Consider the following 27,265-nt stretch of genomic DNA (forward strand, 5'->3'; position numbering starts at 1 on the left):
TTTGTAGACCATGGGTGGAGAGGGGACTTGAAGGCCTTTAAGCGAAGGAGTGATGTTGTCAGATTGGAATTTTAGGAAGGCCCCCCCAGGTGGCCAGGCCAGGCAAGGTGTCCAGAGGACTTGGCAGTGGGAGGCTTCTCGGGTGGTGACTGCCTATTTATATGTCTGGCTGGGTGCTGTCTCATTGGCAGGAGACAGGCCCAGCCACTCTGGACAGTGTGTGGTTCATTACTTGAGGTAGCCAATAGTGGGGGTGGTGAGGTGGGTTCAACTCACAAACCTCAAGCTCTTGGCAAACACTGCTTACTTTCCAGGTGACAGAGGTTCAGTAGCTGCTCTATGGGTGAACCCAAGCGTGGTGAATCATTGCCCAAACTGCTCCCTGGGTTGGGGCATGTGGTGGTGGCACATGCATGTACGTTGAGTGGGGCAAGGGAGGGGACTGGGGATTGGGGTAAGACCAGCCTTCTAAACATGTAGGACAACTCCTGTCACTATGACACAACAGGTGCTTGTCAATCTGTTTAGTCTCCTCTGGACTGTAGCAGTGGCTGTGGCCTAACAGCTGGTGATAGGAATGGGGCTGTGACAAGAAACAACGGCAGAGGGGACTCATCAATTTCCAGTCCTTAATCTAGGACGGGACATGCTCAAGCTGCCCCAAAGAGAAAGGAGTCCTGAGATGCACGTCCCCGTAAGGAGAGGAGACAAAGTGAATAGTCCAACTGGCCTGGCACCTGGTATTCTCTACTCCAAGACCTTCTCTTATCCACAGTCCTTTCTTACCTGTAGCGTTTATTTGCAGCTTTCTATTGGTTCATTATCTGTCTTTAGAGAGTTTCTTTTCAAAAACAAAAAAAAAGTAAATCCTTTCCCCCAATTCTCCTCCCTCAAGCTATTGTACTTTTTCTTTCTCTCCTTTGTACCACCAAATACTTGAGTGATCCAAACTCCTGTCTCCACCCCACCATATGCATGCTGCCATCACTCCTCTTGAAAGTCTGCTCCCTAAGGTTATCCATGACATTGAAATTGTCTTCCCAGAATCCCCTTGAAGCGGTCTCTATAATGACTGGGGGAAGGGGTAAAAAGAGCTATTGGAAATTAAATTTCAAATTGTTTTTTTATGTTAACTATTTGTTTTCTTATGCTTGTAATTTATAAGTAAGCATAATGACTAGTATACATGTATGTAATTTATAAATAAACCTGTAATAAGGATATAATGCTAAAGACTTTTTACTGAAGAGTACACTTTAAGAAAATGTTTGGGGACCTCTGGTTTTTCAGGATAAAACCTAAACTCTTTATTATGGCATCCAAGGCTGTTTATAATTTAGCTTCAAATAATTTTGCGGCTTCCTCCACCTCCCCGCCCCTCCTTTTACCACATTTTATGCTTTAACTACAATGAGGTACTATACCTCTTCCAACTGTATCAAAACATCAAATTTCAGTTCAGAGTATTTGCACATAGTGTTCAATCAAATCTGTTAAATACTCTCTAACATTGTCATTTCATCATCCCTGAAACTTTCCTCCTTGACTCAAGAGCACTGTCCTGGTTATTCTCCCATTGCTTTGACTACTACTTCTTCACTGGCTGCTTCTTCCATATTCATTCTACAAATACTGAGGCCCTGCTATATGTCAGACACAGTGACAGGCACTAGAGATATATAATGGTGAGCAATTAGGCTAGTTAGGTCCCTTGTTCTAAACCTCAAGTCTCTAGCCCTTTTCCTCTCACCTGTCTCCAGTGTAGCTAATTTCCACTGAGAATTCGTCTCTTATTTCTAGTTTAGTGCTCCCCCTCCTTACTTCTTTCACTCACCTCTATGCCCAGTTTTAATCTCTTTTGCTTTGGCCCCTTTCTATCTGCACTCCTATTGATAATCTGCTTCCCTGTAGTGTTCTAACTGCTGTTCCTGATTTTAGTCTATCCAAGTTGCCATTCATCCTATCCTTTGCTCCTAACCCATTATTTTGCAAATTATTACCAGCTTTGACTTTTAAGGGGTAAGAAGGAGAGGGTTTTCAGGGAGAGTTGAGGCTTTTTTATAGGGCATTTGAACCACCTCACCCAGCAAGTTGCAAGGACTCTTCACAAACCATTTGACTTGGTGTTTGAGGGTCCAACTTCATTATCCATTCCTGCCCTACCTTACACAAACTTGACTAGTGCTTATTACTTCCAGAAAACATTGAAGCCATTTCTGGATCTTCACTAGGGCCTTCCTTACCTGTCCAACTGTCTTTCTCCACTTATCATTCAGTACACATTGCTTTGTTCCCTACCTGCTCTGCCCATGTATTGTGAGCAGAAACAGACCTTTGGCTTTTTGTAATCTAAAGTATATTGAAGTTTACTATGTTGTAAGCACTGTTTTTGCTTTACATACACGCTTTTTTCCTTCCACAATCCCAGAAGTTGTGTGCTTGCAACACCACCATTTTATAGAGGATAGGTAATTATTTGTCCAAGGCCACAAGTAAGTGGTAGAACTAAGGTTTAATTCCTTAACTTGGGCCCCTTTCAGTGACTGCTTGAAGCCACAGTGGGTATAAAATGCACGGTAGACCCCAATCTTACCTCCAGGAACTCTTGGAATTGAGTCTGTAACCTCAGAAAAAGGAGCAGATGCTCTGTAGAGAATAAGACTCAACAAATATTTATTGTATATATTTTCCTCCCACAGTAATTTCTTTGCTGTTAGTGATATCCCACAGTACCTGGGGTTTGAACTACACACTTTTGGCACCTAATCATCTGTCACCTTGTACTGTGTATTTGCCTGAAAGACAATTTAGGTAGAGAATTTTTCTTCTCATGTCCAACCTAGTCCCACTGGCTGATATGTGGCCATGAGGCTGCAGGCCTTCACAGCAAGATCTTCCTAATCCATTAGTGAAAACAGTGAAAACAAACCAGTGGCACTCAAATCTAAGAACCTTCTGGAGTTGTTAAAAATGTTAGTTTTGATTAGATTTGGGGTGGGGCCCAGGAATCTCCATTTTTAACTCTTCAGTCATTCTTAAGCTGTAGTCAGTGGATCAGTCTACATTAATGCCTTTGAGGACTGCCTCATTTAGGTAGGATTATTTTCTGATATTGTGATTTCTCTAAACGTTGAACACAGCCGAAGAATTAGAAGCTGGGCCTCTTTTGTTTCTGGATAGGCCATTTGGCAGGTGTAATAACATCCTCTGACAGGCTGCTTGCCACAGGTGCATGCTTGCCACGTGCACGCCACTACCATCCCCCATTCAGTCCTGTTGCCCAACCAAGACCCCTATCCCTTCCACCACCCATACCAGTTGCCCTCTTCCAAGCCCCCCCCACCTCACATCCCTCCCTTCCTCCCCCAGCCCAGCCTTCCCCCACCTCTGCTCTGGGTCCCCCAAGCTCCTCCCACCTCAGAACATTTTTTGTTCCTGGCTGAGTTTTCCCTGTGAGCCTGGGGGTGGGGGTGGTCAGATGGGAGGACACACTGCCATTCATCAAAGCCCCTCCCAAATGGGCACACTTTTTTCCCACCTGAGATCCTAGTTTTCTACCAGAGAAACGGGCACAGGCCTCTCTCTGGAACTTGGCCGGTGGGCTGTCACTCTCCAGTGGAGAGCCCGTCTCTGCGAACAACCCAAAGCAGGCCTAGCCTGCCATGTTCCTTTGTTGGGACAGAGAAGGAATGGAATCTTATTAATAAGGTGACAGGGGCTCGAGAGAATACCAAGGATGGGCTCACCCTTTTCCCTACCAGCACCTAACACTAAAAAGGGAAAGAAAAAAAAAGCACCAACAGTTTATCAGTTCCCAGCTTTTTCAAATATGAAGCGTTTTTTTTAACCAATCCGTTTTTTAATTTTTAAATTCTTGACATTACAGAGCTAAACTGAAATTTATTAACATTCCACTCTTAACATTTCTTATCGACAAACAGAAATAAAATTCATGAGCCAAAAAACCCAGAACAAAACTAAAAACAGGGAAAAGCTTATAAAACTAAATATGGATCCCAGCATTAACAGCTGAACAGAGAATGTGATTTTTAAATTCTTAGCGGATGATAAAGTTGTGTAGAAACTGAACACTTACAAATTATTTAAAACCTGGAATCACTGACCAGAAATTACACAGTTGGATCACGGGAAAACAGCAGAAAGGGTTATGAGAGAACCTACACTGTTCTAACTGCACCCCATGCCCTTCTCAGAGGAAAGCCTGGCATTGATTAGATATTGAGCCAGACTAATACTGGCAGCAGAACCAGTGATAGTAACCTGCCTACCAGAAGAGCCTTCCACTGGGTTGGCAATTTTAATCTGCGCCCCGGACATCTGGCGGATCTCATTAATGTTGGCGCCTTGGCGCCCGATTATGCAGCCAATTAAGTTATTTGGAATGGTGAGTTCATGGGTGGTTTGAGTAGATGCATCCAAACTTGCCCAATAGCCTTTCACCTCTGGAGAGCTGGAGTCAATTCCGGCGAATCCGGTCCCGCCGTGCATCATGGCAAAGTGAGACTGTTGTCTTGCCACCTGGTTCAGCTTGGCCAGATCGAGCGGAGAAATGGTGTGTTGTCCTTGAATCGAGTAGGCATCTAGAGGTGGTCCCTCCAGGTCATGGGTGGCATGGGGGTAGCCCGCAGCGTCGCTGCACCGATCTTGGCCGCCCGCGCAGATGACCGGAGAGCTGGCCGGCATAGGCTGGTACGGAATGGTCATGACTCTCCCTTGCGGAGACTGGGAGAGCGTCTCCAGCATGACCAGGCAGATCTGCTTGACACACTCGGTGACAGACTGCGGCACGCCAGCAATGGTGATGGCCCGCTCGGTCGAGTTGGGCAGCATATCCCCCGCCACCTGGACCTGGGCCCCCGTACTCTCGCGGATCTCTTTGATCTTACAACCGCCTTTCCCAATCAGGGAGCCGCACTGGGTGGCTGGCACCACCAGCCTCAGGGTGACCGGGGGCCGGCTGGCCGCGGTACTGTTGGTCATGGAGCTGTTGATATCTTCCTCCAGCTTGTCGATGATCATAGCGAAGGCCTTAAAGATAGCATTGGTGGGGCCGGTGAGAGTGATGATTCTCTCCGGGCAATTTCCCTCCGAGATGTTGATCCGCGCGCCACTCTCCTCGCGGATCCTCTTAACCGACTCCCCTTTCTTCCCTATGATGCTTCCTACTTCCTTTCCGTGCATAAGCAGCCGAATGGTGAGAGTCACATTTAGTCCACTTTCAGTCACACCGGCATCCATGGCGAGCAGCGGGCGGCGTTCGGGGGAGTTGGGCTCGTTACGTGGTCAAGTCTTTGGTGGCTGGCGTTGGGGGAGGGGAGGTGTAGGCCCAAAACTGCCGGCGCGAGGCGAACGAGGGCCGCGGGAGCGAGCGGGCGCGGGAGGGAGGCCGCAGCGTCGTCGCAGGGGCGGGCGGCGGCGGCGGAGGGGGCGAGCGGGGCCGGGAGCGGCGGGCGGGCGGGTGGGCGAGGGCGCGGCGGTGGCGACTCCGGCGGCAGCCTCGGCGGTCTGGGCGGGGCGGGAAGCCCGCTTTCAACTCCGCATACCCTCTGACCCCGGAAGTGCTTGCTGCGCAGGACCCCTTGAAAAAAATGAGGACCCATTTTGTTTAGGTCACAAGATTGCGCCAGTCCCGGTATGGTATTTTTTGAAAAACTTTTTTAATCATCTAACGTTGAAAATAAAGCCCCGATGGGCTGAAGCTGTGAGTCCGGCAATTTTTCAGGACGAAAAAGTATTTTATTAACCCTAACAGCACGGGCAGATGTTTGGAAACGTTAGTGTTGTGAATGGGAGAGACACACTATTTTCCCGCTCTATAAAAGAGGTTCCGGCCCAGACCGATACGGGAAGCCCCGGCGATAATTGCAGGCGGCAGCTGGGGCGCCGCGGATTTAAAACGTGCGCGTGAGGCGGCCAGGGCGCTTGCGCGAGGGTGTGGGGGGACGGGAGGGGCAGCCGCGGTCTTCCGGGGGGGAGGGGTGGCGAGGCGAGGCCCTCGAGGCGAGCGCGCGCGCGCGGGTGGGCACGTGGGGCCTCTTCGTCTCCGGCGATCGGGCGTCACCCGCCACCCCCAACCCCTTCTTCGGCCCCCGGGCGGAGGCCGGTGCAGAGAAAGACCGAAACCCACCCCGTCCTGGAGTCACGGGTCTGCTAGTGATTTCTGGGAAGTGCTAGAAACCTGGTCATAAAAAAAGAAAAAAAAGAATGGCGTCCATTTACATAATGCTTTGTTTGCATTTTGCAAGTTTCTTTGGGTTGAACCCGCAGAAATCCCTCCTCCCTGTCCTAGTGTCATCGTAGTCGCAGCCTTCCCGTCAGGCATTTAAGACAATGGCGTGTTTCTTTGGGGGGGGGCCTCACTTATTCAGGGGTGCCCAGGAGTGTTTTGGGGAGTTTCTGCGGTTTTCCCTGTTACTGTTCACTTCCCGGCTGCTGCCTTTCGCCCCCTTCTCTGCTTGGTGCAGCCGCCGCGCCCCCGCTCTTTCCGGGGGCGGCTCCTGACGGGGTCCCGCCATCTTGGAAGGCCTTTTCTGCCGGATGTCGCTGGCGCATGTTTCTCTCGCTGGGAAAAGATCGCTCGAGACGCTAGTGTGTCTGTTGTGGTTTCTGCCCATTCCCCTTTCGGTTCAGGCAGAAAAGGCCGTGTGCGCGACCTGCTTCCTGTTCCCTCAGGGAAAGCGGCTAACGGCGGTCCCCCTGTACCCGCCTCCTCTCCTTCTCTGCGGGGGTGGCCGCCATGTTTCCTAAACACAAAATGGCGGCCCGTGGCCAGGATACACCGCCAACGAAAAATTGGGGTTGCCGTGAAAGCCCTAGAATGCTCCCTTTTCCGGCCCCCTCTCCGTGCTGGCGGGCCGGGGCCTTCCCCTCCAAGCGGGTGCGCTGACCACTCTGGGATAAGACCCCGCGGGCTGTCCCAAACCTCGGGGCAAATTTTAATACATTTCCCCCCACCGATTCGAAACGGGAACGCGAATGACTGTAAAACGTAGGCATAATAACGAGTCTCTCGCTCATTTAGAATTTAATAATGGATTTGGCGGGGGGCAGTACTAATGGGTAATTTGGGCCCCCAGTACCAATCACTCAGGAATCACTGCTTTTCTAGACTTCTAGAATAGGATGTTGTGGGGAAGAGACCAAAACTGGTCTTATAAAGCTTATTTTGAAAAAAATTTCGTGAAAGGACTAGGATATCAATGACGTTTTTCACAGGCTAGCTTGCCGGTGGATCTCAGTTGACAACTGTTGTCCACTTTTGTCCAGAAGGAACAGACACATTCTGCATTTCCCAGAGCCAGGCCTTGTGCTAGCCATTTTACTGCATACGACGTTTAATTTTTACAATTCCCCTCTGAGGTAGATGTTATTTCTCTCTCTCTCTCTCTTTTTAACAGATGAATTGACTTAGGCCCAAAGAGATGAAGTGAATAATTCAAGGTCACAGTGTCCAGGATGGAATCCAGACCTTCTGATTTCCTTATTGGTGAGCATGTTTCCAAATTTTTTTGCAAGTCAGGATTTTAGAATAAATGCTATTTGAACGTCAGGTGAGCATGTCATTTGAAGAGGAACCCCTTAACCTTTTTGTATGTAGCCATCCCCTATTTGTATCTGGGGATTCTCAGTTTTTTCAGGTGTGAGTTACACTTGTAAGGTGTTCAAATGCTATTTTTTAATGAGGTGTCTGGATGAGGATAGGAAGAGGGAAATGATTCATCCCTGCCTAAAGGCCTAAGTCTCTGTCAGTCCAGCCTCTGGCACATTTGTGTCTCTCTGCCTCTGTGGGAGCAGTTTCTCTGTATGACTCATTTGCTTCCTTAGCTACCCATGGGCATGACTTCTGCCTTCCTCACCCCAATGTCTCAACCACGTAAAAATAAATAATTCTACTTTGGCGCCAAGCCTCCAGTTCTCTGCAAATATTGACAGAACGTGACAGTGTTAAATAAATCATAGTCTTGTGGACACTTCAGTTCAGTGTAACAACTTAACCTAACAGGGCTGTACAACAACAAATATGTACCTAAGCAGGGCTGTAGTTCTGTGGGTGTTAGAGATGGAGAAAAAGACTTTTTGCTGTACTACCTTACATTAAAGTTGTACATCAGACTTCACAAAGTGCTTTCACATTGCCTTATATGATCCTACAAACAACTTTGATAGATACATCACAGCTGCACTGACTATAATAGCACTGAGTGCTTACTATGTGCCAGGCACTGTTTGAAGCTTTATTTTATGTGTGAATTCAGTGGCTTTCACATTTTTAAAGCAAACCACTGTAACCAATGAATTTTACACAACTCAGAGATGTACACACATGTATAAAAGAAACAGTTCTTGTAAAACACTACATATCCTTACTACATGCAGTGTGCTCTGGTAATCTCTATCCTCTTTCTTATGTGAAAAAAGGGCACACCAAAACTAAAGTGATAAAAAACCCATTACTAGGTTATGACCAATGTGATGACAGTACACATTTAATCCTCACAGAACCTCTACAGATGGGAGTGATGTTATTTCCATTTTACAGTTATAGAGAGGTGAAGGATTTTGTTCAAGGTTACACAGCTATTAATAGGTAAATCAAAGGGTTAAATTTAATCAGTCTGAGTACAGAGCCCATATCATTAAACTCGATGTGGTCTCTGCAGAGGGCCTTGGTTTATAGGGAGACAAAATTGATTAGGGAGCTAAAAATACAGGTAAATGTTAGAAATCAGGAGAAAATCAAAGGATTACATTATATATAGTCAAGAATTATCCTGATTTGAAGCATTCTGGTCTTCTAAGTTTGCCACCTATTTATTTTCCCTAAGGAAAATTTTATACATTGGGTTTTTCTTTCCAAGACTGTCTATTTTAAACCTCTTCTGCCTAAAATATTCCCTTAGTTTCTTCATATCTGAGTACCTCTAGGGCAGTGCTTACCTCCTCAGTGAAGTGTTCCCTTTCCCGGTTGAGCCTCCTCCCTTCTTCTGGAGTCCTATAGCCCTTCCCTTGGGTAGCTCACATTTGGCTGTTGATTAGATTATAATGTATCAAGGTGTTGATAAGGTGTTGTACAGGACACAGGTGTCTTGGGTGACCCTGAGATCTGGCAAAGAGGGTGCTAGACTTAGGAATCCATGGCTGTGGCCTCTAGCTCCAGCTCTGCCACTGACTAGCTTTGGGACTTCTACAGTCTAGTTTATTTACCTGGGCCTCATTGTTTTCCCTTCTTTAAAGCAAGAGATTAAATGATCTCTAAGGCCCCTTCTAATACTTTCCAAGGAGTGATAGTATTTGATGAGCTTGGTTATTTATCTCTTGGTGGGGGAGGGTTATGTAAATATTTTACTCAATTGTGGTAAATTCTGCACTCCCTTCCTCAGACCTGCACTGTCCTGTGGATACTTGAGTGAATTCCACACCACCCATTTTACAGATGAAGCCACTGAGACATGGAGCTACTGACAAAAATAAGTCACCGCCCCACCCCATGGAGGCTCACATATGACTCTTTTCCCACTTGAGTGACCACAGGTTGGTTACAGGGCTTAACAAGGTTGGGGAGGTGAGTCAGGCTTAGACCTTGAAAACTGAACTGCAGGATTTATAATCCATTGAGAGGAAGGATTTTTGCTTCCTCTTCCCTCACTGAGGCATGTTATACAAAACCTGACAAGATGATTTCATATTACTGAATCATCACAGATAACCATTCCAAGAAGGTGGTATTATGCCCATTTATGGAAGAGCCATCTTTGGATCAGAGGAGTGAAGTGACTTGCCCAAGGTTACACAGCTTGTTGGGACCTGAGCTGGGCTTCCTGACTTGCAGTGGTGGATTGTACCTCTCCTTGGCTTCTGAGGCTTGTGGCACTGATTTGACACATGGAATAATTTCATCTTAAACTCAAAAAACTTGTCATCTACTGTCTTTCTGTCCCAGAACATTGAATTCACTTATGTTAGGTTTCTTACTCTTATGCTCTAAGAGAATTTCTTTCCTCTTGTTCTGTAATGTTTGTATTTATGGGTTTGGGAAGTGGTGGGAGTGATTCCTAAATGAGATTTTAAGTTCTCTTGGGGCATCACCTTTTTACCCCTAACCTACCTGGCCCAGCAAGTATACTGCAAGTTTTAAAAATTGCCCTACCAACATGCAGCATTTTTTCCAAAAACAAGGTTTCTTTTTCTCTTTCCTCTTCAGATTTAGCTTCCCATTTAAGTCTATAGCAAATTGAGAGGAACTTTACTGTATTACTTTCCAGCTTACTAGAGAGTGCAGCCTAGAAACATGTCTTACATACTTGGAGGTGGTAACAATTTGATCTCATGTGCTAGTGACCTTGCACAGCTTTTTTTTTTTTTTTTTGCTATCATTAATAGAAAATCACATGGGCAACATTATGGTTACTAGATTCCCCCCATTGTCAAGTCCCCACCCCATACCTCATTACAGTCACTGTCCATTAGCGTTGTAAGATGCTGTAGAGTCACTACTTGTCTTCTCTGTGCTATACTGCCTTCCCCGTGCCCTCCACTACATTATGTGTGCTAATCGTAATGCTCCTTATTCCCTTTCTCCCTCCCTTCACTCCCCTCCCCCAGTGCCTTTCCCTTTGGCAACTGTTAGTTCATTCTTGGGTTCTGTGAGTCTGCTGCTGTTTTGTTCCTTCAGTTTTTGCTTTGTTTTTATGCTCCACAGATGAGTGAAATCATTTGTTACTTGTCTTTCTCCGCCTGGCTTATTTCACTGAGCATAATACCCTCTAACTCCATCCATGTTGTTGCAAATGGTAGGATTTGTTTTCTTACAGCTGAATAATATTCCATTGTGTATATGTACCACATCTTCTTTGTCCATTCATCTACTGATGGACACTTAGGTTGCTTCCATATCTTGGCTGTTGTAAATAGGACCTTGCACAGTTTTTATGGGGTCACTTCTTGATTTCCTCCAAAACATAAGAACTGTATTGGTGTGCCTTACAGAAGTGATTAGGAGATATACCAACATCCTTGGCTTCAGTTCTTCCAGTTGGGCAGAGCAATGCTCTTGGATTTCCCAGGTCACTGTTACTGAAAGACGGCATGAGAATAGAGTGCAGAGAAAGTTAAAAGGGACAATGAGAACAGAATGCAAATGGCAAATATAGAAAGTGAAAAAGGAAAAAACGTTAAGAAAAGGAAAGAGAAAAGAATAGAGCAAAGAGAAGAAAGTACAGGATCATTGGAAGGGACATGAAGAGAACAGTACTGTGGGGTAGGAAGCATAGGCTTTTGTCTTGTACTGAGGAAGAATAGCAGGTGTGATAACTCCTCCTGAGTTGGTCTTGAGCAGCATGTCTTTTATCCTCTATTTCCAATAGCAGGTGGGGGAAATTTCTTTGTTTCTGCTATCTGCTGAGGATGTGATTAGATACCAATTTTCTTATTAGCTTCAGTTCAATTGGTTTATCAATGAAAATGTACTGCAAAAATCACATAAGTTATTCCAGGTTAAATTTCATCTTATTCGTTCATTCAACAATTATTTATTGATTGCTTGATATGTCTCAGACAGTAAGGATATAGAAATCAATGAATGAGATCCTGTCCTTGTCCTCAAGATGTTTATGGTCTGGAGAGGGAGATGGACAATAAACAGAGCCACAGTACGGTGTGTTAAAGTATTATTAAATATGAGTAAGTAGGGGGTGCTGTGAGCTTGGAGGAAGGTCCTTGATTCAGCCTTGGAGGTGATCCAGGAAGGCTGCCAGGAGAAGCTGACATTCAGTCAGAGTCCTAAGTTGGCAAACTGCAAAGTAGGGAAGGGTATTTCAGGCAGGGGAGCAAAGGCCCAAAGGCAGAAAGAATGCAGTCCATTCAGAGGGTGTAGCCATTTCAGGAAGGTATGAAGGATGTTTGCGTGATCCAGTTTTTGGTAATTATTGGTTACTGCTTCCAAAGAGTAGACTATTGAATTTGACTATTCTTGCCTAGAGCACAGAAAGTTAAAGGTATTATTTTGTAGCAATAATTCTCTTTTCAGATGAAGACACCAGAAATCGTACTTCCTGTCTTAGAGATTCTAAGGATAAAATGTAAACAAAGCACAGCTTTTGAGTGAGCAAATAATTGTTAACCCTTTGTGCAGTGAAAGAAGGTGTGATGTACAGCACAACCCTTTCCCAACTTTTGGATTGATTGTGTTCTGGTTCGTTTTTAAAGGGGTACATGTGGAAATTTAGGGTTTTTGTTTAGCTGGTTAGGGTATTTGATTTAGGGAAGAGGGAAAGGAGCTCAAGAATAATTGCTACTTTATGGCGACACAAAAGAAATACATTTAAATAGCTCTTTTCTCTGATCCCACCTACTGAGCACAAGCAAGATTTATTTAGTTGGGGACTTGGTTTCAGAGAGACAGTTACTTCAGCCAGACAAAGCCTTTGTTCACCATTATTTGCGTGTAAAATCTGTTGTGTCCAGCTTAAGAACATTGATTATGGTGCTTATCTTTTTTTGGACACAGAAACCTTATGTGTATTCATTGGGCAATACTGGAATTTTACCTGAATTAAAAGAAAAAGAGTGAGGTGCATGGAGTAAAGAATATCCTTAGAAAACATCACATAGATTCGGAGGTCATTTCTTAGTTGTCTTCTTGACCTCTCAGTAGCATTTGATGCTGCCCTCCTTGCACGTTAGTTTCACTTGGTTTCTAGGAGGCTATTGGTTCTCCTTCTATCTCAGTGGACCCACCTTCTCAACCCCCTCCTGCTTTTTGGCTGATTCCTCCTTATCTCCTCAGCCTCCAATAGTGGAGTCCTCAGATCAATCCTTGCATCCCTTCTCTGTCTACACTCATTTCCTGGGTGTTCTCTTTAAAGATTTTAAATACCCTGACAGTTCTCAAGTGTGTTGTTATTTTGAATATCTTTCCCTGAATTCAAGAGTCATATAGCTGCCTATGGGATATCTCTGCTTGGGTATCTAATAGCTTCTTGAACTTAACATATTCAAACAGTTAACTCCAGAGCTTCTTTCAAAACCTGCATTTCTGATAGTTCTTCCTCATCTTAGTTCAGTTGTGTTGCATATACGGAGGACTTCCTTGATTCTGTTCTTTTTCTTAAGTCTGCTAATCTAATCCACCAGCAAGTCCTGTGAGCACTACCTTAAAATATATCAAGGATATGAACACTTCCCACCACCTCCCCTGTTACTATTGGAATAGCCTTTTAAATGGTCTTCCTCCTTTTGCTCTTGGTCACCTTAGTTTAATCTTACCAGTGACCAGAATAACCCTGTTCAGTTTGTATCAAATTACACTACTTCTGTCCAGGCAGTGAGTTGCATGCAGACTAAAAATTGAAGTTCTTAGCACTGGTGTACAGGCCGGATCTTCAGTGTTACTCTCTCCCAGCTGCTCTGACCTCACTTCTACCACTTACCCTTGTGCTCTAGCCACACGGGTCTCCTTGCTGTTGCTCTACCAGGCCAAGCGTTGGGACCTTTGTTGTTTTCTCTGCCTGGAGTACTTCCAGATAGCAATATGGCTTTCTGCCTTACTTCCCTCAGGGTTCTCTGCAATTGTCACCTAATCTGTGAAGCATTCCTTGGGCATCCTATACTTGAAATTAATAGTCATATCCAATCCTGCCCTCTGCCTTCTCAGTTCCTCTCCCCTGCTTATTTTTCTCCACAGACTTAGTATTGACGTACTATTTAGTCATCCATTCATAAGTCAGATATTTATTGAGTGCTGTCTACTATATGCCAGGTAATGTTCTAGGGACTCTCTTTTATTACTTTTTGCTTATTATCTGTTACCTGCCACTCGAATATAAATTTAAATTTTATGAAGGCTAGAACTTTGTTTTGCTCACTGATACATCACCACTTCCTAGAACAGTGCCTAGCACATAGGAATTGAATGAATATATTTATTCACATTTTGAACAAAAATGTTTTGCATATGTAGAAAGTTGTGTACCAGATAATGAGGGAAGAATCTAATAAGACATTATTCCTGCCCTCAAGTTGCTTGGTCTAAAAAATGTGTATTTTGACTTGAACAGTGCTGTGCTCTCTAGTAGGATAAAGTGATACATGATTTTGGAAATGGGGAGGTAAGGACTGGTGCTGGAGGGTATGGATATCTTCAGATCTGAAGTCCTGCTTTGTCAGGCTTATCAGTAATTTGCACTGTTTCTGGGAGGGCAGAATTGATGACAGCTCACTGTATTATTGGCTTTTTGGGTTACAGTTTCTGTTTGGTCTTGTCTTGTTAGAGCAAGAGTTTCTTAAAAATCCTGTTATCAGTCTTGTTTCTATTTAGGTACCTTCTAGAAACTTTCTATCATAGCCACTTTCTCCTCAAGGTAAATGAAGTTGTTCACTGTCTTCCTTCCTTCATATCTGAAAGTTCTTTTCCAGAAATCCTGGCCATCTGCTTATAGATTTTTGGTCTTGAACCTCTCTGAACCTCAGTTTCTGCTCCTGTCAATAGAGGTAATGATAATAACAGCAGTCTTTTCCACTCGTGAGGATTAAGTGCCTAAGTAATATACTGGTTTTGAGAACAGTGGAGTAGAAAGACGAAGGCAGTGGAGGACAGATTTTTTTTTTTAAGTAAATACTGTGTATCTCTGCTTTATGTCAAAAAAAATACTTAATCATATGTTTCTATTTTAATGAGGCTAGTGAAGATTTTATTTTGAAAAACAAAGCAATATATTGGATTTTGCAGAGTAGCAGGTTTGTAGAATATGTTTCCTTGTTTCACTCCACTTCACGCTATATTACATGAGGGCAATGAAATACTATGACTCCACCCCAGCTGCCCCATGAACTGGTATCTATGTAGGAAAACCATTTCCCTTTAGGTGAAATTGCAACTCAGTAGGTAGATAGTATTTGAGAGGGACTCAAAGGGATTGATGATGATAACAGCATAATGGTAATGGCTGACCATGGGGGTCTGCATTAAGCGTTTTATGTGGATTGTCTGATTTTAACAAAATAACAATCATATGAGGCTGGTGTTACAGAACCAGAGCAGTGTAGGAGAAGGAGCATAGATTTGGGGGTTAGACCTCCTGCACTGATATCTCAGCTTTCCCAGTAACTGACCATGTGACCTTGAATAAGAAAACTGCTTCATTTTCTTTTTTTATTAAGGTATCATTGATATATACTCTTATGAAGGTTTCACAAGGAAAACAATGTGGTTATTACATTCACCCTTGTTATTGAGTACCCCCCCATACCCCATTATAGTCACTGTCCTATCAGTGTAGTAAGATCCCACAGAGTCCCTGTTTGTCTTCTCTGAGCTATACTGTCTTCCTGTGACCCCACACACACCATGTGCACCAATCATGGTACCCCACAATCCCATTCTCCCTCCCCCGCACCTGCCATCCTCCACCCCTCCCCTTTGGTAACCACTAGACCCTTAGAGTCTGTGACTCTGCTGCTATTTTGTTCCTTCACTTCTGATTAGTTGTTACATTCCACAAGTGAGGGAAATCATTTGGTATTTGTCTTTCTCTGCCTGACTTATTTCACTGAGCATAATACCTTCTAGCTCTGTCCATGTTGTTGCAAATGGTAGAATTTGTTTCCTTCATATGGCTGAATAATATTCCATTGTGTATATGTACCACCCCTTCTTTATCCATTCATCTACTGATGGACACTTGGGTTGCTTCCATATCTTGGCTATTGTAAATGGTGATGTGATAAACATAGGGGTGCATATTTCTTTTTGAATCTGAGAAGTTGTTTTCTTAGGGTAAATTCCTAGGAGTGGAATTCCCAGGTCAAATGGTACTTCTATTTTTACTTAAAAAAAATTTTTTTATATCATTAATGTACAATTACATGAGCAACATTATGGTCACTAGACTCCCCCCATTATCAAGTCCCCACCACATACCCCATTACAGTTGCTGTCCATCAGTAAAGTAAGATGCTATAGAATCACTACTTGTCTTCTCTGTGTTATACTGCTTTCCCTGTGCCACCCCCCTACATTATGTGTGCTAATCATAATGCCCCTTATTCCCCCTCATCCCTCTCTTCTCACCCATCCTCCCCAGTCCCTTTCCTTTTGGTAACTGTTAGTTCATTCTTGGGTTTTGTGAGTCTACTGCTGTTTTGTTCCTTCTGTTTTTTCTTTGTTCTTATACACCACAGATGAGTGAAACCATTTGATACTTGTCTTTCTCTGCCTGGCTTATTTCACTGAGCATAATACCCTCTAACTCCATCCATGTTGTTGCAAATGGTAGGATTTGCTTTCTTCTTATGGCTGAATAATATTCCATTGTGTATATGTACGACATCTTCTTTATCCATTCACCTACTGATGGACATTTAGGTTGCTTCCATTTCTTGGCTATTGTAAATAGTGCTGCAATAAACATAGGGGTGCATATGTCTTTTTCAAACTGGGCTGCTACATTCTTAGGGTAAATTCCTAGGAGTGGAATTCCTGGGTCAAATGGTATTTATATTTTGAGTTTTTTGAGGAACCTCCATACTGCTTTCCACAATGGTTGAACTAGTTTACATTCCCACCGGCAGTGTAGGAGGGTTCCCCTTTTTCCACAACCTTGCCCCTTTATCGTATATTAATTGACCATATATGCTTGGGTTAATATCTGGACTCTGTATTCTGATCCACTGGTCTATGGGTCTGTTTTTGTGCTGATACCAAATTGTCTTGATTACTGTGGCTTTGCAGTAGAGTTTGAAGTTGGGAAGCAATATCCCCCTGCTTTATTCTTCCTTCTCAGGATTGCTTTGGCTCTTCGGGGTCTTTTGTGGTGCCTTATACATTTTAGAACTATTTGCTCCAGTTCGTTGAAGAATGTTGTTGGTATTTTGGTAGGGATTGCATTGAATCTGTAGATTGCTTTAGGCAGGATGGCTATTTTTACAATATTAATTCTTCCTACCCAAGAGCATGGGATGAATTTCCATTTATTAGTGTCCTCTTTAATTTCTCTTAAGAGTGTCTTGTAGTTTTCAGGGTTATTTTTAGGCTTTCGAGGAACCTCCATACTGCTTTCCACAATGCTTGAACGAATTTACATTCCCACAAGCAGTGTAGGAGGTTTCCCCTTTGTCCACATCCTCACCAACATTTGTTGTTGTTTGTCTTTTGGATGTTGGCCATCCTAACTGGTGTGAAATGATATCTCATTGTGGTTTTAATTTGCATTTCCCTGATGATTAGCAATGTGGAGCATCTTTTCTTGTGCCTGTTGGCCATCTGAATTTCTTTGGAGAAGTGTCTTTTGAGATCCTCTGCCCATTTTTTAATCGGTTTTTTTGTTTTTTGGGTGTTGAAGCATGTGAGTTCTTTATATATTTTGGATGTTAAACCCTTATTGGATACATCGTTTATGAATATATTCTCCCTTACTGTAGGCTGCCTTTTTGTTCTACTGATGGTGTCCTTTGCTGTACAGAAGCTTTTTCGCTTGATGTCCCATTTGTTCATTTTTTATTTTGTTTTCCTTGCCCGAGGAGATGCGTTCAGGAAAAAGTTACTCATGTTTATATTCAAGAGATTTTTGCCTATGTTTTTTTCTAAGAGTTTTATGGTTTCATGACTTATATTCAGGTCTTTGATCCATTTGAAGTTTACTTTCATGTATGGAGTTAGACAATAATCCAGTTTCATTCTCTTGCATGCCGCTGTCCAGTTTTGCCAACACCAGCTGTTGAAGAGGCTGTCATTTCCCCATCATTGTGTATCCATGGCCCCTTTATCATATATTAATTGACCATATATGGTTGGGTTTATATCAGGGCTCTCTCGTCTGTTCCACTGGTCTATGGGTCTGTTCTTGTGCCAGTACCATATTGTCTTGATTAGTGTGGCTTTGAAGTAGAGCTTGAAGTCAGGGAGCATAATCACCCCCGCTTTATTCTTCATCCTCAGGATTGCTTTGGCTATTTGGGGTCTTTCATGGTTCCATATGAATTTTAGAACGATTTGCTCTAGTTCGTTGAAGAATGCTTTTGGTATTTTGATAGGGATTGCATTGAATCTGTAGATTGCTTTAGGCAGGATGGCCATTTTGACAATATTAATTCTTCCTAGCCATGAGCACGGGATGTTTTTCCATTTATTGGTATCTTCTTTAATTTCTTCCATGTCTTGTAATTTTCAGAGTATAGGTCTTTCACTTCCTTGGTGAGGTTTATTCCTAGGTATTTTATTCTTTTTGATACAGTTGTGAATGGAATTGTTTTCCTGATTTCTCTTTCTGCTAGTTCATTGTTAGTGTATAGGAACGCAACAGATTTCTGTGTATTAATTTTATATCCTGCAACTTTGCTGAATTCAGATAATAGATCTAGTAGTTTTGGAGTGGATTCTTTAGGGTTTTTTATGTACAAAATCATGTCATCTGCAAACAGGGATAGTTTAACTTCTTCTTGCCAATCTGGAGGCTTTTATTTCTTTGTGTTGTCTGATTGCCATAGCCAGGACCTCCAGAACTGTGTTGAATTGAAGTGGGGAGAGTGGGCATAATCTTGTTCCTGATCTTAAAGGAAAAGCTTTCAGCTTCTCACTGTTTAGTATGATGTTGCCTCATTTTCTTTATCCATAAAATGAGGGTAATAATAGTACCTGCCTTATAAGGTGGTTATGATAGAAAGTGCTTAACATAGTGCTTGGCACATAGAAAGTGCTCACCAAATGTCAGCTGTTACCATAATTAAAATAGTTGTTATCGTCATTTAATAGATGGAGAAACAAAGGCTTAGAGAGAGGTAAGGTAATTTGCCCAAGTGACACAGCAAATAAATGATGGAAGGAATTCGTACCCAGCAGTCAAACTCCAGAGCTCTTGTTCTTAACCGTTAGATTACACCACTGTCGTGAGTTGAGGGGAAGAGACTGGATGTGAACTGCATTTATCCATCTTGCAATGAACATAGATGTAAAGGTCACACTTGGGTTCACTCCTACCTGACCTTTATTTGTGACCTTAAGTGTCTTATCACCATAGCATGTAACTGGTTATTCTGTGATTGGTTCTTCCCCTAGATCCAAAGAAATGAGTAAGTGATGGGTTAGTGACATCTTACACTGAGGGATTTGGTGTTACCTAGCTGAGGCCAGGAAATGGGTCTGTATACACCTGCCCTTCCCAGTGCTCTTTGGAACAGAAGTAGGAGCTTGTCCCATCTCTTTTTGTTACTATTGATTTTCTCTCTAATACAACTGGTAATGATGAGAAGCAGAGCAGTGTATACATGGTGTGCTTCTATGTGCCATGCATTTTACATGAATTATCTCATCTAATCCTTAAAATAACTCTGTCAGGTAGCACTCTTATTTTATAGAAACAGAGAAGGTAGGAAACTTGAATAAAGTCACCCAATTACTAGGTGGTAGAACTGGGATTTGAGCACACAGTCTGGCTCTAGAGTCTATTATCTTAACCTCTACCCACTACTGCTTCTGTTCCTTTCTTAACCTGTACAGAATGTAGCATGGGACAGGTGGCTTAGTAGGGTCAGTCCTATTTTTCCCATATGAAAAAAGGGATGATTTTGACTACTGGGCTAGGAATAAGGAGGCCTGTGGTCTTATCTGGACTTTGTCACCAACTTACCATGTCCAGGACTTCACTTTTCTCAGCCTTGTCCTCACTCATATGCTAGGTGGTCTCCCTTCTAACTCTCACATTCTGTGATCATGTGAAGTGAGGAGAGTAACACCTGCTCAGTTCCTTGATTTTGGAGCAGTGGTGTTTGTGAGGTTTTAGGGAGCTTGCTTTGTATAGGGGAAGATGCCAAATTTCAGGGCAAAGAATGAACCTCCTTCCTGAAGAAGATAGATCCCGGCTCTTTTTGAGGCCGGTTGCCTAGGGAACCTAGCCTCTGGCCAGCAACTGCCAGGAATGCTTTGGTTGAGGGTTGGGTACAGATAACTAAAACAAGCAGCACATTGAGGTTTCACTTTCCATCCCTCCCCCCACCAGGCTACCTTTCCCTTGTCAAGCTACTAGCTTTATACACTTCCTGTAAGTTCGGCTCAATTTTAAGTACTTAAAAAGTATTATTTAATCTTTATAGTAATGAGAAAAGTACTATTATTCTGATTTTACAGATAATGAAAGTGAGGCAAATAGAGTAAAATAGTTTGTGTATATGTACTCAAGTGGAAGGTGGTATCCAATCCACTAAATTGTACTGCTTGGTTAGAACTTGAAAAAAAAAAAAAAGGCAGAGGAAAGACTGCTTAGTTATTAATTAGTGGTTTTGTTTAGTTTTTGTTTTATTTAGAATGATGATAGATTCTTAGGTCAGAAAGGCCATTTAAGGAAATTTAGTCAGTGTCCTTGTCTCCAGTGTGTTGTTCAATGCTTGCTATTGTTCCCTTGACAGATAATTATCCAAGTTCTTTTTGAATACTTCCATTGCTGGGGAGCTCATTGCTTATTGAGGAATCCCATTATATTGTTGAATAGCTCTCATTGGTAGAAAATTATTTATTGTTTTGAATTGAAATCTAATTGATACAACTTGTCATCAGTTTCAGGCCTGTACCCTGGAGCCATCCAGGAGAAATACAATCCATTTTCCACATTGCCAGTCTTGGGAACATTTGAAGGCACTCTTCCTATGTTTAAGGCATGTTTACAGTTTTGTCTTAGCATGTAAACTTGCTTTCAGTTCAGACTGGGCACAAAAGTAATCTCTCTTACCATTTGTAACAAATCTGTACTTCACTTCTTGTGATTAGTTAGGCACAAAGGTGTGAGCCCTTCTCACATCCTTGGATAATGAGTGGCTAGTAAAGTGAATCTATACCATTGTATATGAGTCTGGAGGTTTGTATTTTCCTACTCTTGCAATCTCTAAGACGCCAGGCTGCTGCCCTCTGCACCCTTGTTAGAGCTCACAAAATGGCTGGAAGTTGATGCAGGCTCTTGACAAAACTGCATTTACTTCATTAGGCCACTAGGTGATGAACAACTCGCAAACACAGACTGCCAGGGATGGTTGTGTACCAGACAGTTTCTGTTTGTACTTGGAAAGGTAATCAGAAGTCATCTGTTAAAACCTCATTAAAAGGTTTTTCTGGCGGAAGGGAAAACATGTCTTGTCTTGTGCATACATTATCTTTTCTAGCTTTGTTCCAAAAATTTTAAATATTAATTTGACTAGGATAAGTCTTTGAGTAATTTTTCTTAGAAATGGGTCATGGATGGTACTTGCAAAATCCAGGATTCTTGAATAGTAGTCCTAGTCTATACAGTCTGTATGCAGCTTTCTACTTTCTTTAGTTTCTAGTGATACAGATGAGAAGTCCAATGCCAGTTGGATATTTTCCTTTGTAAGTAATAACCTGTTTTTTCTTTTTGCAAGTTTGTAAGTTTTTTTCTTCATGGTTAGGGTTTTATCATGATATGCTTAGGTTCATATCTTTTTAAAAATCTCTGCTTGTCACTTGAACCTTTTCTACTTAAAAACTTAAGTCTTTTCTTAGTTCAAGGAAGTTTTATTGCTTTCCTTCTATCGGTTTCCAACCTCCTTTACAGATGAGGAAACTGAACCCAAAAAAGTTAAGTGATTTGCCCAAGGTCACACAGCTAGTTAAAAATGGACCTCAAGCAAATAAAATGACTTTTGATGAACTAGGCTTTCACTGTGTTGAACATCATTCTAGTGAGAGGGCCATCAAGAGCAACTTAGAAATTTTTTAGTGAGACAGGAAAGTTTTGCCAAGTGTTTATGCAGAGATGAAGAAGGAAGAGGTAATGAAGAGGTAGTATAATTCATTATGGTTAAAATGTGACCCATTTAGAGGACTGAAAAATTCACAAGTTATTGTAATATCCCACCTTTTGGAACTACCCCAGAGCTCTAAAACTTAAAGCCAGGAAGTTGATTGAATATTTGGAAAATTAGATACTTCGTTGTCAGGAGTTGGGTAAGCATGGTCATGCCCTGTTGTAAATATTGGAAAGCATTTAAGTATTTGAAAGCTTGGAGACAGACATCATAAACTGTCTTATCAGAGGTCTGGTTTCTGTTTTGAGTTCCAGCCTGGGACCCTTTTTTGCTGGAAACCACCTGTTCCTGACTCTGTTGATCTTTGGATTTCCCCAGCCCTTTGGTGCCTTTCAGTTTTGAAATGAAACCTATTCCAGAGGGTGAGGTCAGGTACAAAGAAGACTTTTGACAGCTCACACTAGGTTGTTTTCTTTCTGGAGCTGTCTGGTATGTGACTGCGTGAGGCACGAGGTATAGCAGGCTCTGAGATAGTCTAATTTGACAGTGAGTCAGCTGTTGGGTAAGGCCTACTTAGTGTCATTTCTCTGGTAACCAGGAAAACATGTAGACCAAGTAAGTTGTCTTTCATCCTCAGGAAGTTGAAAGTTAGGAACACAGTCACCAGAGACCTGCCATGGTCTCTCTGCCTTTGGTTTACTGAAGAAGGAAAAGGTTTATTTCAGTCTTTTCTCATTTATAGAACCTCCTTTCCAGAAAAGAGCCAAGTCCCTGGCCTCTCTACTTTTCCAGCTTCTCAGCTTTTACACCGTGTCTCCTGGAATCGCTGAAGTGAAGTGACTCCTCTAAATACCTCTAGGCACACCCACCCCCATGTCGCGCCCAGCCCCTCCACAAAATGAGCTTACCCTCTTCCCTTTGCTGTAAACTTGGTTTCCACCACTGTACGGCATTTCTCTTGGAACCTTTAGAAGTGAAACTGGCTCTTTCTTCACCTGACCCCATACCGCTTCCCCCTGATTCTGACTGACTGCCCCATCCCCCAGCACTATAGAGCTGCTTCCAGACCTTTAAATACCTCCTCCACCTTGAGAATTTTGCTGGCCAGCAAGGCCTCCTCATTTCTGTTCTTGAAGCTTGGCATCTGTATTCATTTTCCCATTTTCATTTAGAACTTTGTTGTCTTACCTTCTGGGGCTCTGGACCAGGCTAGGAGATTGGTGGCCAGGTTGAGCCTCAGGTCAAGGATTTAGGGTAGAGCATGAAATTGGGGGGCTGAGTGTTAACATCTCAGTTATGGGCAGATGGGAAGCTGGAATATCTGAACATTAAGGTCAGTGGGGGTGGAAAGGATGGAGAAAATTCAGTAATTGAAGCAAAGGATGACTTTTGTAGGCTCCCCCATCTGCCCATTCAAAAAAAAAGGTTAAGAGTTATTTTTTAGGACACTTTAAGGTTCACAGCAAAATTGAGAGGAATGTGCAGAGATTCTCATTATTTTTTGAAAAAATGATCTTTAATTTTTAAATTTTACAGAGAACATAGTAACCCCCCCCCAAAAAATCAAAACATAGATATTTTGAATTCCAGCTCCCCCACCACACAGACCCCATTTCCATTATTTCTGTATTCCCTAGAGGTAATGTGTTAGTGGTTTGGAGTGTACCTTCCAGACATTTTTCTTTGTATTTACATATGTATGCATGAACCCAGAAAAACTGTGGTTTTTGTGTTTATTTTCACAAATGGGGTCATATTTTATGTATCATTCTGGTATTTCTTTCTTTTGATTCAGTACTATGCCTTGACAGTATTCCATGTTGGTACTATTACTTTTCATTTTTTCTGCCTAATATGTAATATTTCATAGAATAGACATACTGTGTTTTATTTAGCTATTTTCCTATTGAGGGACATTAAGGTATTGTCCTTTTTGTTGTTATAAATGATTCTTACATTTAAATGTCAGCATTCTGATCCTAAGCCTTTTTTTTTCTTTTCCTTGCACTCTCCCTACATGATCTCAACCTCTCTGACAGCTTCATTTACCATCTACAAATGGACGCCGTTCAAATCTCTCTCCAGACTGCTTATGTAAACAACTCCACTGGGATGGTTTGTGGACTTGGCAAAATGCAGCCTCCTGCTCTTCCCACTTGCTCCTCATCCAGTGTCCTGTCACAAACAGTACCACCACCTACATAGTTGCCAGGCCCAAGCTGAGTAGTCACTGTAAGTCCCTCCCCTCTTCTGACAACCAGCCACCAGGACTTGTCCTCCCTAGTATTTCTTGAATCCAGTTGCGTTCTTTCCTTCTTCACTGCCAATATCCTGTACCTTAGTGTCCTAATTTATAAGCATATTTATGAAGATTAAATTAATTAACATATATAAAATGCTTAGAATGGTTGGTGGTTCAGTTCTCTGTAAATGTTAGCTGTTATCAGCAGCATCATTTCTTCCCCACCCCCCTTTTTCATAACACTTTTCAATATGCCATATTTTTTCTTGTTTTTTATTCACATATTTCAAATTCAAATGTAAATTTTCTGAGAACAGGGATATTGTCTGTTTTATTCACTGTTGCATTTCTAGCCTAGGACAGTACATGGCATGTTGTAGATACTCAGTGAATATTTGTTAGGTGAATGATAACACAGCTTCATATGTATTGTAAGGCTTTTCTTGGTCTCCCCAGCATCATCTGCCTCAGGAAACTTTGTACCCTGGCCTACACGCCCCCCAGCTCATCCCATCTCTTCAGATGTTCTTTCTTGCTGCAGGACCTTTGCATATGCTGTTCCTTCTGCTTAGAACACTCTTCCTCAAATGTCAAACTTCTTGAAAAATGTTTCCTGCCACTGCCTAGGTATCTCCTATTCATCCTTTAAGTTTAAGCTTAGGTATAACTTCACCTGATTAGCTTTCTTAATCTTAGAACTCTGTATGCATTGCCTTTAATTATCTTATGTATTTTAATTATTTGTCTCCTTTTTACTAGACTTTAAGTTCTGTTGGGCAGAGGTGAGGTGGAAGGATCCCTTGAGGTAGGGGTGGTGGTTAGAAGGGATGGAGTACTAGGGTTATCACCTGAGGGCTAAGAAAGGTATGCCTTATAATGTCAGGGTGAGGTCTAGACATTTGATCCTAGTTCATTGTCATTCTCCTTATTTCATCTTTGGTGATTCCAGTGTTTGCCTAGATGAACCATCTAACATGCTTGAGGTGACCCATCTAATATGCTTATCTCTCTCTAAGACATAAAATCAGGGTTAAACTTGGCAGGGGACTTGCCTACAGAGGGGGCATTGATGCTGAGGTCAAGGATCTGGGAGGCAGATTCTTTACTCTGAGTGGCTGATGGTAGAATAACTGAGAGTAGAGTGGAATCCTAAGCAAGGAAGGAAGCAAAAGGTCTTCGGGATAAGGTGAGGCAAAGATAAATAGGAAGATGAATCATTAGGTCAGAAATCTAGAGAGTCAAGATAGTGGGTGGAGTGTAAGAAGGGGCAGGGCAAGCAGTCAGGATTAGGGCCATAAATAATCATGGGTATTACTTAAATCATCATTTGGCATTCTTACCTCTTCAGTGTAGAACCAGCTTTTAGATTATAAGAAGGATCAGTTGACATGCAAGGGTTTGAACTAGGTTGCCTACTACTTTGTATTTTATGTGCTATTTATTAAAATCAAATCCCTAGATATCCTACCTTACCTCTCCCCCCACCTCACTTCAATTTCTGTTCCCAAGAGCCTACGTTTCCTGCTTTAAATGTACTAGTTAGCTCAGCTACACCATCTTTGGGAAAAGCTTCCTGTATAGACACCTGCAACAATTCTGGCACACCCTTCAGGTAGGTGAGGATGCTCCCTTCAGGTAGGGCGAGTGCTCCTGTGACTGCATCCCTCCACCAAACCAGACATAGGAGCTGGCCTCAGCAGCCGCTGCCTAACCCAAATCTGTGGAATTCCTCTGAGTTCTGGAGATGGGCATGGGAGTGTAGAATATAGGGTGGGACTCTGTCGGTTGGCAGTAGAAGATGGGCGGGATGTGCATCAGTGGTAGGATCTGAAGATGTATAAGCAGTGGGCTTGGTGTTTCGGTGAAATGGTCCTTGAGTTTGTGGCAATGTTAGGGGTCTCTGATGTGCTATATGGAGAGTCTTGGTGAGTAGTGCTAGTCATTAGCCCTTCTTCGAGGTGCTCTGTATGTTTCCTTCATAGCCTGGAGCCCTTCTGCAGACTGATGAGTAGCCGGCATCGTGGTGGGTGCTGAGGCTGGGGGGATCATGGTGATGGAAACAGTACTCACTAAGGAGGGGTGTATTCTCTCTTGAAGGCTGGATGGAGTGATTGTGTGAACATACTGGGGAGTGTAAGGCCCAGTCTCTTGGTCTATGCGAGGCATCTGCATGCCCCTTTTAGGGCTCTGCTGGGCAAATCAACCTCAGAGAACCAGAGATCAGGGGTGTTGTGAGTGATTTCCCCAAGAGTGCTCCCTGTCTTTAAATCCTCTGCTCTCTCTAGGCCCCATGCTTTGATGTCCTGCCTCCTATTTTCTTCGTTGGGGCCTTCAGATTTCCATTATGGATTATCCTCCAGATAATCCATTATGACTCCCCTTTCTAGATTACTCCATGCCTAGCTTGACTCTTGACTATATGTAGTCTCCTAATTTTGATATTGCCAGCCAGCTTCAAGTGAGGGCCTTTTCCTCCACTAGCTCTGTTTATAGAGCTATGATTTTGAAGCTTTAATGTATCAGAATTACAGGGGGCATGGTGGGGGAGCTGGATACTTACTTAAATTGCAGATTCCTAGTCTCTACTCCTAGCTATTCTGATTTGGTAGCTTTGGAGTGGTAACCAGGAATCTGCATTTTGGTTGGGCTGGCTTCCCAAGTGACTCAGTAGGAGATGATAAACTAAACTAGAAGACTCGGCTGATCCCCCCCTCCCCTAAAGGGGAAGGAAGGGGATTTGAACCCTTTACTTAGATCCTAAGGATCTAGGATCCTTAGTCTGTTACCTGTCATTCAGTGGGGACAATGGATAACTGTCTCTATGTACTGGTACCTCATTTTCTCATTGCCATTGTAGGCATGGAGAACAGATGAAGTAGAGGGCCTTAATGACTCCCCTGTGGCTGATCAGTACCTCTGGGATTTATAAGGGCTTCAACTTTAGACTTAGAAAGCAGCCCAGAACATAGACCTTGAATGCTGCCAATTGCACTTCGTGTTTGTCTCTGGGGTGTCTCACTTTACTGTGCACATTGACTCTGCCCTAATATAGGCCATCTTCATTTGGTCTCCAGTCTGTCCTCACTCCCCATTGCAGCCGTCCTCTATATAGATCCCATTGTCTACCTATAAAATAACCCAAACCTCTCTTCCTTCTTCTCAAATCCTCTGTTGCATTCCATTACCTATACAATCAAGTCCACATGTCTCAGGTTGGAATAAACAGTCTTGCACAATTTGCTCCAAATTGGGTCTACA

The 27,265-nt window shown here is 42.9% G+C and overlaps 1 protein-coding gene and 1 long non-coding RNA gene across 9 annotated transcripts in view; one reads left to right on the forward strand and one right to left on the reverse strand.

The window, feature by feature from the left end:
* Positions 1–3,837: 3,837 nt before the first annotated feature.
* Positions 3,838–5,494, reverse strand: PCBP1 (poly(rC) binding protein 1). The gene has a single exon (XM_036908278.2). It carries the CDS (start codon positions 5,257–5,259, stop codon positions 4,189–4,191), a length of 1,071 nt encoding a protein of 356 aa, XP_036764173.1. The 5' UTR covers positions 5,260–5,494; the 3' UTR covers positions 3,838–4,188.
* Positions 5,495–6,188: 694 nt separating this feature from the next.
* The window catches only part of LOC118923961 (uncharacterized), a 40,784-nt gene continuing 19,707 nt past the window's right edge, over positions 6,189–27,265 (forward strand). Inside the window, exons 1-4 of one of the 8 annotated variants that reach the window (XR_008995811.1) lie at positions 6,189–7,009; positions 7,419–7,507; positions 9,402–9,583; positions 23,805–23,997. This is a non-coding gene — a long non-coding RNA (uncharacterized LOC118923961). The remainder of the gene's footprint in view (positions 7,010–7,418; positions 7,508–9,401; positions 9,584–23,804; positions 23,998–27,265) is intronic. The other 7 variants (XR_008995813.1, XR_008995812.1, XR_005029398.2 and 4 more) reach the window with 7 other exon arrangements.

This window comes from Manis pentadactyla, chromosome 2, assembly GCF_030020395.1.
Source record: "Manis pentadactyla isolate mManPen7 chromosome 2, mManPen7.hap1, whole genome shotgun sequence".
Lineage (NCBI taxonomy): Eukaryota > Metazoa > Chordata > Mammalia > Pholidota > Manidae > Manis > Manis pentadactyla.

Coding starts and splice junctions, on each gene's coding strand:
- PCBP1 (XM_036908278.2), bottom strand. CDS start 5,259: ATGGATGCCGGTGTGACTGAAAGTGGACTAAATGTGACTCTCACCATT.